The 18550-nt window shown below is 44.4% G+C and overlaps 2 protein-coding genes across 2 annotated transcripts; one reads left to right on the top strand and one right to left on the bottom strand.

Annotated features, from left to right (window-relative positions):
- Positions 1-8307: 8307 nt before the first annotated feature.
- On the top strand, positions 8308-9381 carry PtA15_18A90 (uncharacterized protein; the record flags this gene model as incomplete). The annotated part of the gene is made up of 7 exons (XM_053165049.1): positions 8308-8365; positions 8460-8710; positions 8786-8852; positions 8916-8958; positions 9024-9057; positions 9128-9250; positions 9328-9381. The coding sequence occupies 7 exons, from the start codon at positions 8308-8310 to the stop codon at positions 9379-9381; spliced, it is 630 nt and encodes a 209-aa protein (XP_053028589.1).
- A 6025-nt stretch (positions 9382-15406) lies between these two features.
- On the bottom strand, positions 15407-16485 carry PtA15_18A89 (uncharacterized protein; the record flags this gene model as incomplete). The annotated part of the gene is made up of 3 exons (XM_053165047.1): positions 15407-15772; positions 15854-16258; positions 16333-16485. The coding sequence occupies 3 exons, from the start codon at positions 16483-16485 to the stop codon at positions 15407-15409; spliced, it is 924 nt and encodes a 307-aa protein (XP_053028588.1).
- Positions 16486-18550: the final 2065 nt, after the last annotated feature.

Here is an 18550-nt window from a genome sequence, read left to right as displayed (position 1 = left end):
CTACCACACGCTCAAATACAACAGCAGTGGCCCAAACCCTCCGCTAAACCAGGCGCCCGGCATACACTAGGCTTCAACAACGGATTCCCCCTCACCCTAACAACAAACCAGCCGCAGAAACCTAATATTCACCCGGGTTTCATTACTTAAGGAGCCTTTTGATCTACTTCTTTCCCCCACCACACTTCTCCCACCTCATCATCACTCTACTCTCCTAACACGCGACACCAGCCTTACATCCCCCTCTTGAATTAAATCATTATGTCTCTCACCCGCACCCCAAACCACCCCGCCAACATGACGGGTTTGTTCGAGCCACTCGGCGAGGTTAGCTCTGTTTTTGACTCTTCAAAGTACTCCAGCTGACATTATGCTTCAGTCTGTACCCGAAGCCATCCGCGCAAACCAGTACGGGAATGTCACCACTCCCAGTTTTGTCGCATGTGGCGGGCTGATGAACAACAAAAGCAAAGATTTTCAAATTAAGGTGACTACTAATACGGCGCTTAACAATGTTCTCGACCCGAATTTCATCCATTATTTGAGTGGTAAATTCATGCCACTTAACGATGGCACAACCCCCAAGTTGACTTATGTTCAGGAACTTGCCGCGCCGGTCGTCGCCATTGCGGACAACGTTTGCAACTTCACAAATTGAGCTGCCATAAGTTCTCTGGGCTTAGTCTCAGCCCGCCGAGAAGTTGTCTCCGAAGGTGGTGAAGGAACATCTCACCTTGAAGTTATTGTTGCACACAACGACTGGGATCCACAAGTAAGTGCACTCACTTTTGCATCAAATCAATTTAATTATAGCTCACATGTATTCGCAGGACCGCGCCCATAAGCGATTTTCCATCAAGTATATTGTGCCAGGGTCTAAACTTCACGTCAAAACCTTCAGCTTATACGTGGTGGGGCGCGAGGTCAAGTTGAGCGGCCGTTTGGTTGACTTCGAAATGGAGTCGAATATGGCCGTTGTTGTCGTAAGTCACCTTCTATGAGCCTAAATTTTACATCAGCTACTGGTTCACTGAAATTTCTGATGATTCAATCCTTAGGTTAGCCACGTTGCGGTCACGTCAGGCCATATGATTGGCTTGAGTAATCAAGTTGCACAAGGAGCTGGCTCGGGGCCCAGCGGGAGCAAGACTGGACGTTCACCGTGAGTCTCTCGGTCCCCTTCCTCATGCCGACAATCTTCCTCATCAATGTTTTTCGAGAAGAACGAAATTCAGCCCCATCAAAACTGCCCCAGCCGATGGGTCGCCCTCCAACAAGTCAAAGCAAATAGAAGCTCTTCGCCCGCGGGCCAACTGTTCTCCATCATCCGTCAAAGGTAAGGGCAAGGCAACAGAAATTCCAGTGGAGGCCTCCGACGATGGTGAGACTGCTTCCGAGGAAGACTTCGGGGAAGAAAGCAAGGAAGAAGTGAAGCCAAAGGGCCGAGGTCGACCGCGCAAGGACATCTTGAAGGACGCTGCTAAACGGATGAAACGGTCCTAAAATTGGCCCGGCAACCTTTCCAATACTTTTCTGAGCTGTTCGCCTATCAGCTCAAGTTGTGATTAAACACATTCGCGATCTGATTGCCTGATCAATGGCTCCCAAAACATTTTTTTTTCCCTGACCTCGACGCGCGTGATCTCAAATTGACTTTTATTGTTACTTCCTGCTTGATAGAGCCGTTTTCCTTAGTCTCCTCGCATTTCTCCGCGGTCTTTTTCGGAGACCAAATTGCAACTTGATGGTCTTGTATTCTTGAGTCACAACCGTTCCTGCTTCAGCCCAATCAGTGTTTTTTTGTAGATGACTTTGGCTCTCTTTCTCAACTTTGCTACAATTCTTTTTCTTGATTCGCGATTGTTCATGCTGCTAGACGTTCCCGGCGCCTTACGGCGTCCTTGGCAAATCACATAGTTTTTCTTCGCGTAGCTTTCGTTTTAATCATGAAGCTCTATTCCACTTTCTCCCCTTTTTAATTGCATTCTTCTTGGCCGTTGTCACCAGATGTGCTGCCGCCCTGCGCATTAATATAATAGGTCCCTCGTCGCACTCGAGTAAAACCTCGAGATCTTCATTGAAACCATTGTGCAATTGACGAGCACCCCCTTGTTGAGCCTTACAAACAATTTTGAGCTGTCTCGCCCGATTATTCGGACTTTGTTGTCCCCTTTTGTGTCTGACCGCGAAACGTGGTTTGGGCATTCCTGTCATACAAAAAAACGTGAGGCCCGTCCTCGCTGCTCATCGCTGCTTTCAGCTTAAAAGACATCATTAGCTTGGGAATATAAGTAAAACCCGTCTCATTACAATCAGCTGCATTGCTTATAAATAAGACCCATCCGCAGCTGGGGCGACCCATCATCAGTGGCGACGTTACGATAGTCGAGTTGTGGCAGAAGCCGTTTGGTGGCAACCATTGCCCCACCTCTGTCTGAGTTCTGTCATCAGAGAGATCAACTTCCACCCGCCTCTTACCGACGTCATAACGGCGGGCATATTACCTGCTTATCACCTGAAGAAATCAGTTGTTTGCCCTGAATATTGCTCCGTTGAGGATGGCCAATTTTGGTGGCGATTGATCGCACGTTTAGGCTTGAAATCCATTAAGTAAATGCGCATGCACGGCTACATTTGGGCGATATTGATGGCGGTTTCAACAAATGACTTGTTTGAATATTGGCTAAACCTCCACTTCAACGTTTATATGCAACGTCGCGGTAAGCTAGCTCCAGGATGCCACACCATTACTCGAAATGAAACTCTATTTCGCACGACCGGCTTTTCCCTTCGACCAAAGACTTCTCGCTCACAATTCGAGGATATGCATGTTGCCTTCACAATTGCCCTCAACCAGTCACCTCAAGGATCACTTTATCCCTGTTGAAAGCAGTTGTATCCCCTCAATTGCCCCCCTCTTCCTCACCATCTGGCCCACTTACGTCAGTCGACCTACCGGCCACTAATTTTTTGCACGAATTATTCGGATTCGCATTAACTCGATGGCGCATCAATTTTTCGAAACCGGAGTGTTATCCAAACGTTTCTGTGACGCAACAAATTGTGGCAAATTCGGCCGATTTAACAATCGATAGTGTCACATCGAGTCGATAGCTTTCAGGCTCTCAGTCTACTATGCCCGGATCTATGCATTTAACAGTCGAATTCATTGGAGCTCCAAACGCTCAAGTTCAATTGGCTAATGAAACGTCAGTTTACATAGTAGTCGACACAAATACAGAATGAGTTATTAGTAACGGGAAACTGACTTTGGATCGCGTGGATTGGGCAATCAGCACTTGTGGCCCGTGGAACATATAGCATACTACCATCGTTGCCATGAAAATCAATTGAGCAGATGAAGACGCTTAAGTTGAACCTAATCCAGGAGCGCCGCCAACCCGGCCAGAAATAACCTAATTGAAACAATAACTGTAAGTTTAGGAGCGGCTAGAATGCTGGACTTCACAATTATCGTTGTCGACTCCATCGGGTTAAACCATTACTGAACTGGAAGCCCTCTGCTGCTGCTGCCAAGTGAGCTTGTTGATGACGTGAGGGGAAGCTTACAACGAAATGTCTGAAAATAAATGCGTTGCCTAGAAGTGCGTTTTGGCGACGGCCAAAGTGACACGCGGATGATGAGGGGGCTTGGGCTGAGGACCAGCTTGGCATGGCGGAGAATACGAGTGTTGTGGCGTCTGGGCGTGTGTAGAAGAGCCGCGCGAATTGAGAAGCCCGTCAGTAAAGCGTGGCAGGGACAATGCCTGAGTGGAGCCTTCAGGGAGTGAATGGAGTCGAGGTGCGTAGTGGTTTAATATCCTTCAACAGCATTCAAATTTATATATGTGAGTGGCAATTTCTGCAGCTTGAGGGAAGTCGGGGGGTTATTTGGTGGGGGTGGGGATTGGGAAATCTGACTTGTGTGTTGTGTTGCAGCGGCGAAGCCGCTTTGGCCTCTAGTACAAATTGAACCCCAATGAATCATACCAATCAACAAACAGTTCAAATTGATTTATTATTTGATTGTGGCCATTGTGTCTTAGTGGTTTCAACTGTTTTACAATTGAGTTCCAGTTGACTTCTGCATGAGTTCTGGATGAGTTATGGATGAATCCAGGATCAGTTTCAGAACAGTTGTGGATGAGTTCAAGCATTTTTCATCATTTATTACACTACTTTCACTAAAAGCATCCAGCACAGTTCCGGAAAAAGGTTACAGTATGGCACTCTCTGGGGAGTGCGTCAAAATCATCCCTGGTGTAATCATATTATTTTTCAATTGACTAATCTTCCCCCCTTCCCACAATCATAATCAGAATGATGAACATTGTCCTTGCTCATGGTGAAAAACCCAAGAACAAGATCACCAATGTCACTAAATATGTTGCAACCAAGTTTAGATTCACTGCCAAATACATTGTCAGTCAGTCGTGAAACTGCCATCAGAAATACCAGCAATTTGAGTACAAAACTAACTGCAATGGGTGAGTAAAATACTCAAATGTAACACTCAACAGCAACAATGGGAAGTTACTTACATTAAGTTATATAGAGGGACTTTATGTAAATTCCCACTTTTACCAGATAACACATGGTAAAATGTGCCTGTGCACGTTTTGATAACATAATGGAGGGGGATTTCCTCCTCAATACCGCCAAAAATAATATGAGTAATGCACTAACCAAATTATCTGGCGCAAAAACACTGGGAAATGGGCAAAAAACTCATGTTATCCCCCTAACAATGCGGGGGATAATGTAATAGGTCTAAGGCCCCGTTTGGCTGCCGCGTTATATGTGATAAATGTGCAAATTTATCACGCGCAACCCAAAGTTTGCCCCCCGTCTCCACCAAAAACTTTGACCCCCTGGGGTTCGCGCGTGATAAATAAGCCCATTTATCACGTATAACGCGGCAGCCAAACGGGGCCTAATAAATTAGGAAATAAATAAATAAAACAATTTAACTGAAACATTGTTTCCGTTAGCGCAACAATAACAGCACCAATTAAGTTATGTTATTTCCTTACTTTTTTTACGGATAACATAACTTCCCATTGTTGTCAACAGCACCTTAACCCACCCCCAGAGAGAGCTGATTTTTTTATTCTTTTGCCCTCCAATGGTAATGCTGATTGTGTCATGAACCTTCCTGTGTGTGATTTGACTGGCCAGCATAAGTCATATGAAAACCCATTTTTTTTCCAACTAAGTCTTTGTGCTGACCCCCCCACATCATCTCTCTTAGGAATTGACCTTTCCCTCCATGAAAATGTTGGAATCAGACTTGAACCCTCCCTCACAAGAGGAGCATTCCAGGTGAGTAGTAATTTTATACACTCACTGTATCAAAATGAATATTCATGTTCATTTTGTTTAAAATTTGTGACAGGTACTCTGCACAAACCAGATCACAAGAAGCTATGTGCTCATGTGAATAGCTATGAAAATCTAATCAACAATATCACAACTAACTCAAACAATTTCCAATTGTTCAGCTCTTTGTGAGTAAATCAAGCTTCATAAAATTAGTAGGTTGGAAAATTAAATCTTTCCTTCCTCTTCAGATCCAAAACTACCAAAGCTCAAACCAAACCAACAGAATGAAGAAGTCCACCATTAACCATCTTATTGGGACTAGGATGACACTTTGATCATCAGTCTAGAGAAAGAAAAGTTTAACCATTATTTCTAAGTAAAGTGTTTCCTTCTTGAAACCCTCAACTCAGAAGTTCTACAAGCCTAAACTAACTATCTATCAAGATTGATTAATTTGCATTAAAATTGATTTCCTCATCAATTATAGAAAGATTCTCTCTTTGTTAAGAGCCTTAAGATCAAACCTAATAGATTGTTTATTGGCCGCAGGTTGTACTTCTGCCTCCAGGTAATTTATCTCCTATTTTAGATTAAGAATAATTGTAATTTACTATCATTGTTAGTTACTTACAAAAGAAATTGAAATCTTCAGTTTTTCTCATTCTCACAGAAAATACCACAACACAAAAAAAGCCTGCAGGAAACAGGGAAGGCTTCCCATCTGAGCCTCAGCTGACACTGTCTAAAATTCTTCTTGTGTGTTTAAATATTGACATTTTGACACTCCATTAGGGGGTATCAAATATGACAAAATCCACCATTATGTAATTGACGGGTTTGAAAAAACCCATGATTTTGAAAACATGCTGGTCCTTCTTCTGCTCCATTTTGGGAACCACTGGTGACAAATTTCATTTTTGGATAATTGACTTGTTTCTAATTGTGGATTTCTCATATTTTATACCCCCTATTAGGGGGGTTCACAATTGAAATTTGTAAAACTTTAGGACCCATTTTAACCTGTTTATGAACATATTTTTAAAAAGTTGATAAATTGCACTGATTGATCAGTCTCATCTTTTTCTGGACATCATGCCAAAATTTTAAAATTATGTTCATAAAGGCCTTAAATTGACCTCCAAAGTTTTTTAAAATTCAATTGTGAACCCCCCTATTCTGTGCAGTCACTCACAAATACCCTTTTCTTTGTCTTCCATTGGGTTTCTTTATGCTTGTCTTCTCCCTCCTCACAAAGTCCCACTCATTCTCAAGAAATTAATAATCCATATTTTTCCCCTTTTTGCTTGCTTGGTTCATTGAAGGTGAGAAAAAAATGAACAACTCCTTGAAGTTGCAACACTGAAACCAATCTCACTGCAAGACAAACTCTAGAAACTGCCAGCAGTTGACATGTGGCATACTCCAGGGTAACTGCCATTGTAACTCCACATAATTACATCATGCCCTTTCATGCACAGTCACTGTGCACATTGCACAGTGACTGTGCATTCACCCTTGGTTGAAATAAACTTTGAGAAAGGCTTGAGTATCACCTCAATCTTCCTTTGAGCTTCTGCATCTCAACTGCTAGCAGCTTCCAGAGTTTTTCTTGTAGTGTCTGGTCCAAGACAGTTATTACTGACAGTGACACTGTATATGTATAGCATTTTTTTACATACTCAAGAATTTGATACCATATGTTGTATCAACAAACAATATGACCAAATCCACCATTAGGGGTATCAAATATGTGAAATCTACAATTAGAAACCAGTCAATTAGCCAAAAATGAAATTTTCACCTGTGAATCCCAAAATGGGGTAGAAGAAGGGCAAGGATGTTTTAAAAATGGTGGGTTTTTCCAAATGCGTCAATTATGTAATGGTGGATTTGTTCATATTTGATACCCCCTATTGTGTAATTGACTGGTTTGAAAAAACCCACCATTTTTAAAACATGCTGGTCCTTCTTCTACCCCATTTTGGGATCCACTCTAATTTATACGTTTTTTTAGCGCCTCTACACTAAGCTAAATTGTAGCAGACATGCTATTACAATTACAGCTAACTCAGATTGGCCACAAAAGTGCAATTTTTGCTACAAATTACAGCTAATTTGGCGTTGTGAGCCGCTAATTATCTGTGACTACCCTGTTCCCGTTCCCGATTCCCGCAGGTAAGGCTCGGGCTGCATGATTTTGATACACACGGGACGCGCGCCGGACTAGGTCAAAGTGGCCGGCTATCCCGACTCACGGTGACGTCGCTGGACGCTGCTTTTCCCTTGACGGACACATCATAACGCCTCCAGGGCCCATGATGCAGGCGCAAATTCAAGGGTTAAGGGAGGTAAGGGTGAGCCCTGGTGGCGCAGTGGCGGATTGTGGCGCCGAGGTGGCTGCTAAAGGCCTCTGAAGGCGGTTCGTGTTGGTGGCGCGCCGGCATTCGTCGATCCGCCCTGATCTGCCCCGCCGTGTACAAAGGATGGTCGCGCGATTAAGGTTTATTTATGCTGGAGGCTGCTGGCCAGGAGTCGATACCGGTCGAGACTCGATATCGGTTTGACTTGCCTCAGCCTGCGTACGGCAAGAGACGGTAAGGCCAAGGCGTGTCCTCGTCTCGAGCTGTATGATGTTATACCGGTGCAGCTATGTCTAGCTACATATTTACATATTTATGTAGCCTTTATCTCTATCAAGTTCTGTATGGTCGCCAAAATGTTTGACATGTATTGCGGGGATTTTCATGCCTGGTTTCATCTTGATCCGGGCGCCCTTCTGGGCGACAGACGATGGGCGGCTGAAACGTGGACGACTAGTACTTCTAGCCATATTCCTCTCTTCCCCCGAGATAAAAACATTGATCCCGCCCTCTCTGCCAAAGTGCAACCTGTCTTGAATCGTCCCCCCATTCATTATCTCGGAGAAATATCCCCTCAAAAGCTATCAGTCACTATACACTCTTTAAGCGATCTACATCAGTCACGATGCTGGCCTCTATCACACTCTGCCTTTTTCTGTCCAAGATGATGATCATCACAGTGGGTAAGCTCAAAAGCCCGGCCATCTTCCCCTTCAAATAATTCCTTGCCGGTAGCATGGCCGAAGCGACTGACGAGTTTGAACCCTTAATGGACAGTTTCTGATCCCACGTACCGAGCTTACAAGACACTTTCCATGGGCGAAGCCAACGTTCATTATTGTAACCGTATACCCGGCCGCACTGCTGGAAAGCTGTTTAGACGAGGACTTGATGTCGGGCCTCAAGTTCCCGATAGCAATTCGAATTCTACTTCGGTACTCCCAGATCCGAGTCAGCCGATTGATTTAACACCGGGAAAATGTACTAGTCCCACTTGCTATCCCGGTACTTTTCAGCCACCTGCCCTAGTAAGACCCCATCCTAGCTCACATTCCCCCATGATATTCTCGTGAAGTCATACTTTTTTTTTCTTTCTTTCGCAGGAGGACTGCCAGAAAGTTATTGAGGCTCAACTTTACCACTCTACCGGCAGTCTTTCGGCCGCCCCAGGTACGTTTGTTACGATCTGATTGCATTCGGAAAAAGTCAGTATTAACCATATTCCAATCGCAGGAACATGGGTCTTTGTTTCCTACGGAACTTGTGCTACTGTATTGTAGGTCGTAGCTTTTTTTCGGAAACCAAGATAATCCCTTTTCACTGATTCCAAAATTTTATCAGCCAAAACCCCGAAGAGTCCAGTTATAACATCCAGGTAAGTCTCCAAATTTCCCCCGTGAAACAAAGATTAGAACTGACCACTGAGCTTTGATGTGCTTGATTAGTACAACTGGGCTGAGTTAGGTGCGCAGGCCGGAAGAATAGCCGGAAAATGTTCACTGCAAGAAGATAAATCTATCGGTGGAGTTTGCATGTTCAAGAAATATCTGGACTACAAATTCAATGATGTGAGTCAATAATTGTTGGTTGACATTATATATCCCCGGGGCACTGAATGCAACGCCTTTCTTTCTACCCAAAACAGGTGATGATCAGTCTCCAAAGATTTGATGATCGAGACATCGAGATGTCTAAGTAGTTTATCCCCAGTCAGTCATTTAGATCCAACTGCTCAAGACAGAAGTTTCCAAGGCGGAATTGTCTAATTCCTTCATTCTATGCTCTCTGCTACATTTCTCCATCTTTAGATTGGTGACAAAGAATCTCCATTCACTATTACTGTGCTCATATATACGAAAAAATTGATCATTGAAAATCACATGTCTTGTATGATGCTTTAAAGCTTCTTTCGCAGATGTGCCCGTCGCGCGATCCAATCGGTTAGACCAAATACTACAAAAAAAAACTTACATTTATACAATCATTTTCATTTTTTTATTGCGTTTTATGCTGGATTCCTAGTTACTCCGATGATATCGAATTCATATGTGATTTTGCCTGGACGGTGCATAATGCATGAGTCTGACGAAGCCAATCCGAGAAACTGAGAACATGAGACATGAGTTTTAGAAGCACCGAGATACTTGAGAGAGTTCAATGACAAGTTATTTGGAAGCCTGATGAAATGAGAAAATTAAAAAAAGAGTTGGAGAATGGAAGCGATCATGTAAGATAAAATAATCAAACAAGAAAGAAATAAAAGAAATGGACACAGCATGGCCTTAGTGCCTACCACCGCAAAAAAAACTTGGTCAACTGCTTGAAGTTGACATGCAGGATACTCATAAGCCAAGCTGCCATTGTAACTCCACCTGAATGACAAGTGCCTTTGTTGGCACAGTCAATTGAAGCTTGGGTTGAGTCAAACCTTGAGTAAGGCTGGTGTAACACCACAAGCTTCCTCAGAGTTACCAGATGTCAACTTCTCACAGTTGACACAGTTTTTTTTGCAGTGCACAAGAATCATCAAATGGAAACCCATCCTTACTATTCCACAATTGCCCAATCCTCCTCTTCACCATGCAGACACAAATTTCATTCCCCCTTATTCACTTTCAGGCGTATACTACTTACAGTTGACGCCTCAGTGTTATGGCCGTTGACATTTTTGGAACCAGTCAAACAAAAATGTCAATATAAGGTGTACTGAATGGCGGCTCAGATAATATTGACAAGGCTTATGCTGCTTCCTCTAACTTGAAACAAGTCCCCCCTGGTGGGTGGCTCGCTGTGGCTGGCCGCAAAGCGGCCCCTCCCGCAGGGAGAGACTTGTGCACAAAGTCAAAAATTTGGCTGAGAAAATAATCATGAATGGCTAGAGGAAAAATACTTAGCATCACCCAGCCTCCCCCTCAGCTCCTGCAGATCTGTCCCAGATCCAAAATATACTTCAGAACCTCAGCTTTCAAATGGTGCTGGTCTCATCTCCTCAATCCCGGCCGTTTTCCTTGTACTAATCTTTTAAAAATAATAATAAAAACACAAAGACATGTAAAACAAGGAATTACAACCATCATGCCTTGTCAATATTGGATTCTCAAGCCTGCAGATATCTGCAGATCCTACACCTGTAGCCACTCAATTATTGCAGATAGTATATTCAATTGTGTATATTATTAGAAAATCCAAAATTGGATCTTCAGAGCAATGGAATATCCTTCAGGATTCCTTTGACCTTCAAAAAAGGTTCCTTCAATCAGTCTTGGAGTTTATGCCTCAAAAGCTTGCGTGAGGGTGCGCATCAGTACTGCTGAGAGAACTGCCTGCTCAGATTTCTCTGTACATGTGTTGTTGATTTTTAAATTCTGTTTTTGTGTTTTGGGGGTTGAAAATCCTTCCCTTGTCTGCCAGCTTTCAGAAATTATGCATAAGCCTCTCCTACGGAGAGCCCTCCGGGCAGGGTCCCCTGGCCCCTCTGTTTGAGAGGCTTAGTTAAGTTAGCTGCTTCCTGAAGTCTGATGACAAGGGCACTTCAGCTAAAAGGTGGATAGGCGCTTGGTGAATATGATATACACATATGTAGCGCACCAAGCCCTTCTGGGCAGCACATGCACAAGTTTGGGGTGAAAAGCCCAAGCCCGCTGGGCCCTATCCCAAAGCCCGCTTGGCCTAACTTAACACAAGACCCTCTTTGGAGGGCCTGGTACAGCCTGGCTGGTGTGCAGCACCCCTTGCGAAGCAAGCCTCCAAAGGAGCTAACTTAACAAAGTCCCCCCTATGCGGGGCTGAGTGGTGAACAAAGTGCCGCCGACTGCAGGGAGGGACTTAGGACTAAAGTGGGGGTTGTGGCGTGTAGGCAATTGTGGGAATGGGTGGTTCAAATTACACAGGCTGTAGCTCACTTGGTTTGAAAGCTACATATGAGGTGCCGGGCATTGATAGATACCCTGGCATCTTGGCTATCGTTCTGTCTGCTCAGAATCCTGATACATCTTGTCAAAAAAAAAAGAAACAATGAAGAAGCCAAACAAAAACTGGATTTGCTCGGACCTCCGGACTCAAGCACCACACCAGATGAGGGTCATTCTGGCTTGCCTTGACTCATTTCAAAAATCAACCAAAAATAGTCCGATGGGTTGATTGATGGGGGGAGAGCTCTAAAAATTGGCGCCATGGAGGAGCCTCTAAGTTCCGGTAGCTGGAATGGCCAGTGTTGAAACTACAGGCTGCAAAACTCAAAGACTGCATTTCGGCCACTTTTTGGTGGGTGGCCTACGCGCCACGACCCCCACATTAGGCCTAAGTGTCAGCCTTAGAGTCAACACAGCTGACCTAAAGTCTGCCTCTTTTCTACTTATTACATATGAAATTACTTCATATCTTTTTCATCTTAAGAGATATCATTGTTTTGACTTCATTTTCTGTTTCCTCATGCAATTTTAACCCTAGTTACAACTTATCAATTCTTTGTAACTATACTCCTTCCCTGAGTTATTGAGTTGTGGCGCGCATGCGCAGTTGTGACGTGTCAGCGCTACCAGGCGCGCCAAACCACATGTACACATGTAATTACATAAGCAAACAGTGAAAATTTTCGAAGTCAGGATCCCCCTTGCCTGAGGAGGATCTACAGACTTCAGCACACCAGAACCACACCCCAGATAACCCAGGATCACCACCAAAGAGATTACCACACTCCCAGTATACCTACTGTCACAGGCGCCTAGGATATTGACAGTAAGTAAACTCTTTCTCTGAACCTTGCTTATCCAGAGTGAAACTCTGTTGCTCTTGATTGTTTCTTCTTTTCTTCAACTCTTCCAATCTTAAAAGATCAAAAGGTTATCTCTGGTTAAGACCTACAAAACCAGAGCAGAGTAGTAACCCTACTTCTGAATCCCACCAACGTTTCCTTGTTGTGAGTGGAGGCTGTTGCACTCTTTCTTGGCCTTGCACAGCTGGCATCCAACTTTTCCAGGTTGAGAATAGCCCAGATCAATTAATAAAGACTTAAAGTCTAGGCCTGATCTTCTCTTTCTTTCTCTTTCTCTTCCTCTCTCTCAGTTTGTATTTCTTTATCCCAAGAAATCCAAACTATTCCTCCTCTCTTTTCTTGTGTCCTGCTGTCACATAAGAGACACAGGCTCACACTAAGTCCCTCCCTGCGGGATGGGTGGCTTCGCCACCAGCCAAACTTAAGCTCCACCCAAATGAGCTACCACCCAAACCACCACCCAAACTCCAAACTCTGACCTCCCACATAGGGAGGGACTTTGATAAGTTAGTCAAAAGAGGGACTTGCACCGTATACCCCCCTACCTGCCCTACTATTTTTGGCATTTGGCAGGGCATTATTTTAGAAACACTATCAAATTTGATCCACTCAACCTTTTTTTTCTTGTTCAGTGTCCCATGACCGCCTGCTTCTCCTCTACAAGCATGCCAAAAATCAAGTGTCCCACTCACTTTTACATTGGTCTTTTTCCTTGTTTTCCATGGGCAATACATCCATAGGCTGCTTACATGATGTAAAGCCACCAGTCAGAGTAGAGTGGTGCCATCAAACCTGAGCACTTTGAAAGTCTTATTTTGACAGTAAAAAATGGCAAGAATGTCCAAAAATAATTCTACATATTCTACAAGATGCAGGAGAAGGAAGGGGCCATTTGGCTCAGCGGAACCTTCTTGCTATTCCTCACAACTGAAGAGGTACAAGCAATATAATGGAAAAAAGCAAAAACAAAAAACAAAAAATGAGTAGGGCAAGCAATGGCACATAGTGTATAAGTTCCTCCTTTGGAGGGTCCATGTGGGAAGGTGTCCCCCCTCCACAAAGAGAGGGTCTTAGTTAAGTTAGTGCTTGGCACATGGCCAAGTTGGCCGGGTTTGGCACAAAGCCCTGCTAGGCCAAAGCAAGGGTGCCAATGGCCACACCCGCCAAAGATGCCAGCCATCGAGGAGAAAAGCTTCCCTCCTTGATGGTTGGTCTACAAACCGGTCATCAAGGGAAACTCCCTCCTTGATGAACAATACAGGTATTGTCCACTGAGAAGTAGTCATCTCTCCCCCTCAATGACCTGTTTGCAGACCAACCATTGAGGAGGGGAACTCTCTCCTCCTCAAAACTAGCATGTGTATTGGCCCTCAATAATGATACACAAGATGGCCGGTACACGCACCAGTCTAGATATACTAGAATGATGTTACTGCAATGATCCCATTGGCCCAGAGCTTGGGGTTGGCCAAGCGGGACTTGGGTATGTGCCAAGGTTGGTCAGCCACCCAAACACCCCAATCAAGCTTCCTGGGCACACCCCAAACCTCCAGTGACACTTGGCCAAGTGGGACTGGGGCATGTGACCAGAAGCGCTTTATGTACTATATAACAGGAAGTTTTAACGCATGTTTAGGAACAAGGTTGTATTAGGAACAGTGGTAAGGAAGGTGTGTAATGAATCATGAGTAGGGGTTGGGCGCTCAAAGGTACAAGATTTTAATAATACTTCTCAGAGGGGTTTGGTAACAAACAATTAGGGGCAGTTGACAAGAGGTATTAAAAGCCAGGTGGACTGATAGGGGGGTTCACAATAGAATTTTTGCAAGTAATGTAATTGTTGGTTGTAACTTCTGTAAGTTGTAGAAAAGAATTATAAAGATTATGTGAGAGTTTCTTATGTGTATCTGTTTCCTTATATACATTCTGGGTTAGTTTTCCACTTGTTGTTTGTTAATCCTTTTGTCCAGCTTGTGGTTTAGTGGATTGTTCTGCAACACTCTAACCCTCACTTGATCAAACGGTTTGATGTTATTGTTACAATTATTCAACCCTTATATCCAATTTGCATTTCTATATGCAATTTCTCGCGCGACGCGCGGATCCCTCGGAGGTTCGCGCTTTCTTTCAGAGGTTTGCTTCGCGAGGCGCCTTTGGCGCGCCGGGGCTTCCGCCCCCTGAAACGAGCGCTTCGGTTGCTCTTATTCCTCAACCTCTGACATTCACCATGTTATCATAACACGTTCTTGCAACCTGTTTCTTTTTTCATCATTTTAACTACCACTCGGGACAGCAATTTTGTGAAATATTTGGATTTGGCATCAATGATGGCCACATGGTTGGTGAGGGGAATGGGCTGCGGATGACTTGGATGTTCGAAAGCTTCAAAGGCTGGGGGATAAAACATATCCACTTGGAGTTGCAAGTCAATGCAGTCGAGCGCACGAAGACAGGCTAGGCGCAGCGGACAGAGCCACGTAGTATGTACAACTTCAATTGGCAGATCCAGTTAATCTGGACGCACTTGACACTGGATCTGATGTAGCACCGGGCGCGGGAGCCCTTGTCATGCATCTTTGTTGTGGGCCGGACTATTCCAAAATTAATTTGTTACGCATAGATATTATCCGGAGGGCTTGCACGAAAAGGCACTCGAAGACGTTGTGGAAATTCAGGAGCGAGACTTTGGATTTAGGGATTTTTATAGGAACACTTAGGATGCACAAGATCAATGAGACTACAGTAGTAAGATACAAATGTCGATTGAAAACGCTGTGAATAGCACCCTCACAATTTTCAACCCACAGACCGGCGGGAAGAAATGGATGGAAAAACAAATGTGGTGATCTTTGAGCGAGATAGCCCGGTAGAAACTTCGTACTCGGCGACAAGTTCGGAGCGATCACTGTGCTTATTTGTCCTCTGGGGGCACATCTGTTTAGTATATTTTTCAAGGCTGAGAATCATCGCCATGCTCAGTTCCACAAGAGTCTTGCCCAGCATCGGGTATCGGGTCAGTGGTCGGAGGGTCAGGAGAAACCGCGGTCTGATTTTCTGCAGGTTTCCCTTTGGATTGGTCTTCGGTGGATAGTGGTTGGGATCCGGTCTCTTGCTGTTTTCCGCTTTGGTTTCCGGTGTCTTGGGTTTGGTTCGCAGTGCCCAATGCTTTTTCTTTGGGTTGGTCTCCGTTGTCTTGGGTAGTGACGTCTTTGGGTTGGTCTCCGTTGACTTTGGTAGTGTCGCCTTTGGATTGGTCTCCGTTGTCTTTGGTAGTGACGCCCTTGGATTGGTCTCCCCCAGCCTCCTTTTTCTTTTTCTATCAGATGTGGAGAGAATCAATGAGTTGAGCGGATTGGAGCTGGACTGGGTGTAAGATGATGTTCGATGCGGTGCTTACCCTCTCTTCCAATTCGGCGATCCTGTCTTCTTTGACCTTGACTTTTTGATTCAAGATGACCAACTTCGCTTTCTCGGTATCTATCTTTGATTGGATCCCTTCTGGTGTGTCTGGGATTTTACCGTCTGCATTGAGGAGTTTATTTTCCGGCTGTTCTTTGATATTCGTGCCCTCCGGCACAACTGGATCAGGGAGTGGAGAATTGTCGGTTTTGGTGGTGTTGGTTTTCTTGTTGGGGTCTTCTTTCTTTGTGGGGTCTTCTTTCTTTGTGGGGTCTTCTTTCTTTGTGGGGTCTTCTTTCTTTGTGGGGTCTTCTTTCTTTTTGGGTTCGACTTTCTTCTCGTACACGTCTTTCGAGGGGAGGTTGTCTTTAGAGTGGTCATCGTCCGAGCTACCTGCGCGTCTCTGGGATTTATCAAGAGTGGTTGAGAATATTAGTATGTTGGTCCGCGTCTATGAAGCTAAATTGGCTGACTCACCAATATGATGGCTCTGCGATCAAGGGCTCTGGCGAAGTGGGATGATGAGGAATTAATTCCAACTGCTCTGGTGTTGAGCGAGGGCTGTGGGGCTATACTCCGACTCATAACTGTGGCGGAAAGGACAAAGAAGAACAAGGCTTGAATCTGCATGGTGGGTAACGGTGGATTGAGAATGGGAAGTGAAATTGCTTTGTTGATAGCCTCTGGCAGCCCGTCAAGTTAAAAAAGACGTCAGAAAAAAGAAATTGTAAGGACAAGAAAGGAAGGCCGGTTCCTCGCAAAAATGGTTTGGTGAAAACGGGTAGTAAATATGTACACTGGAATTGGGGATGGTGGGTGAATGGGGGGTTCGTCGCACGGAACCTGATTCTCTATAAATACTAATTAATGCCTGACTTCGTCCTCAAGGGATCAACAGCAACGTCACATTTGGTTTCGCAGACCCTCCCGGCAGCAGCTAGGCACTGGGCGCCTCGTTGACCCAGTTCCTTGGCGTCTGAAGTACTGAGATAGTCAAGGGAACCAGAGTGAACCCTTACCAATGTACTGAAGGTAGGAATCACCATTTTGGCCAGCAAGATTACAGCCTAAGCTAGACGGCGCAAGTTTCTTTCAGGTGCTTGGTTGCTGGACCCTGGACCTTGGAGATCGGTCAAGTGGTAGGGGATCGGTACACAGGACAAGCCAGTCCTCTCGGCGAGTGGCAGTGTGAAAAGATGTAACCATCCCTTCGAACATTCTCGGTAATGGAGAATCAAAAGGGTCCATTCAAAATAATCATCTCCTAGAGAGCAAACAATCACAAATGGCCCTATTGATTGAGGTTTAATAATCCAAAGTATGTGCGCATATGCTCACAAGACCAACCAACACAAATGCCGATGTAAAATTGACTGAGCTGCTAGAGAGGGAAGGGGGGTCAGGCAACGGAAACTGGAGTACTAGAATGTGAGGTAGATAAATAGAAAGATACATGCATAGAATGGGAGCACAACAAGAGTCTGAGAAGGGAAAAAAAGACTACAAAAAGTTAAAATAATAACAAGGCAGGAAGATAGGAATGACTACTTCTTACAGCTGAGAGCTTTTTATGTATTGCAATTGGTCAAGGCACTGACTGACGCGTAAAGGTTGGACAAAGGTGGGCAGGCAAAGGAAACAGATGGCAGGTGAATACAAGAAAATATTACGAGTTTATACAAGAAAAGATGGGAAATGGGGGTTTCTTAAGAGGAAACCTCACTGTTTACTCTTGAACATATCAGAAAAGAACAGCAGGCTTAACAATAACAGGTAATGGCCATTGCAACCGTTTGAGGTAAGGTAAACGGTATCAACCAAACTTGTGAAAGCATCTTCCCAGCTAGTAGCTTCTCTCACCTCTACCAAGCAAGTGCACTCCAGCATACTTCGCGCCTTATATCAGATGGGGCTCACCTGCTGTTAGGTCTACGGCCAGAAGTGGAGAGCACTGCAGACGCAAAAATCTTCAATCTCAACCCAAGTACTGCAACATCAATTTTAATAGTGACAACTTATCTGCGTATGTCCGCGCGCAATCCACTACGCGTTTGAGTCAAACGGAAGGGAAACGGCGTCCGGGCTTGAGAAAAGCGGCTCAGACACACAAACACAAAACGCCAGCAAGGAGGCTCATGAAGGATGACAATAATCAAGAGCGTTACCATTACGTATTTATATAATCGACCCAAAAAAACGACTACATAGCAGATTATGGTATATGGTATATATGGTATGTATGGGAGAACGACACTGATGACTATGGGCACGCCTACACATGATATGTATGGAAGAATAATGTTCATTTAAATAAATATTGGAGGATTTTTGTTCGCGACCGACATATACTGACGATGATTTAAAGAGCTAGTGTTCGCATTCTTCTGGATGTACGTATTACCGATGACCGATTCGATCCGATGGTAAGGATTCAGACAGAAGAGACTGATAGAAAAGAAATGGAAGGAAAGGAGGTTACAGAAACTGGGACTCGGGAGGGGGGATTCAAGAAACGAGTATAAAACTAGAAAATCAAGAAACATTAAAGGATGGGAATAACTCATTGTGCAAGACGTGAAACAAGAACAACAGGATGCGCTAGGCGTGTGAGAAATGGTGTGGTATCAGATGGATGAAACTTTTTTTTGGGGTTTTTTATGCGATACATGAGTGGGGATGGTGGGTATGAGATGCA

This window comes from Puccinia triticina, chromosome 18A (assembly GCF_026914185.1).
Source record: "Puccinia triticina chromosome 18A, complete sequence".
Taxonomy (NCBI): Eukaryota; Fungi; Basidiomycota; class Pucciniomycetes; order Pucciniales; family Pucciniaceae; genus Puccinia; species Puccinia triticina.
This window is presented reverse-complemented; position numbering and strand designations above follow the sequence as displayed.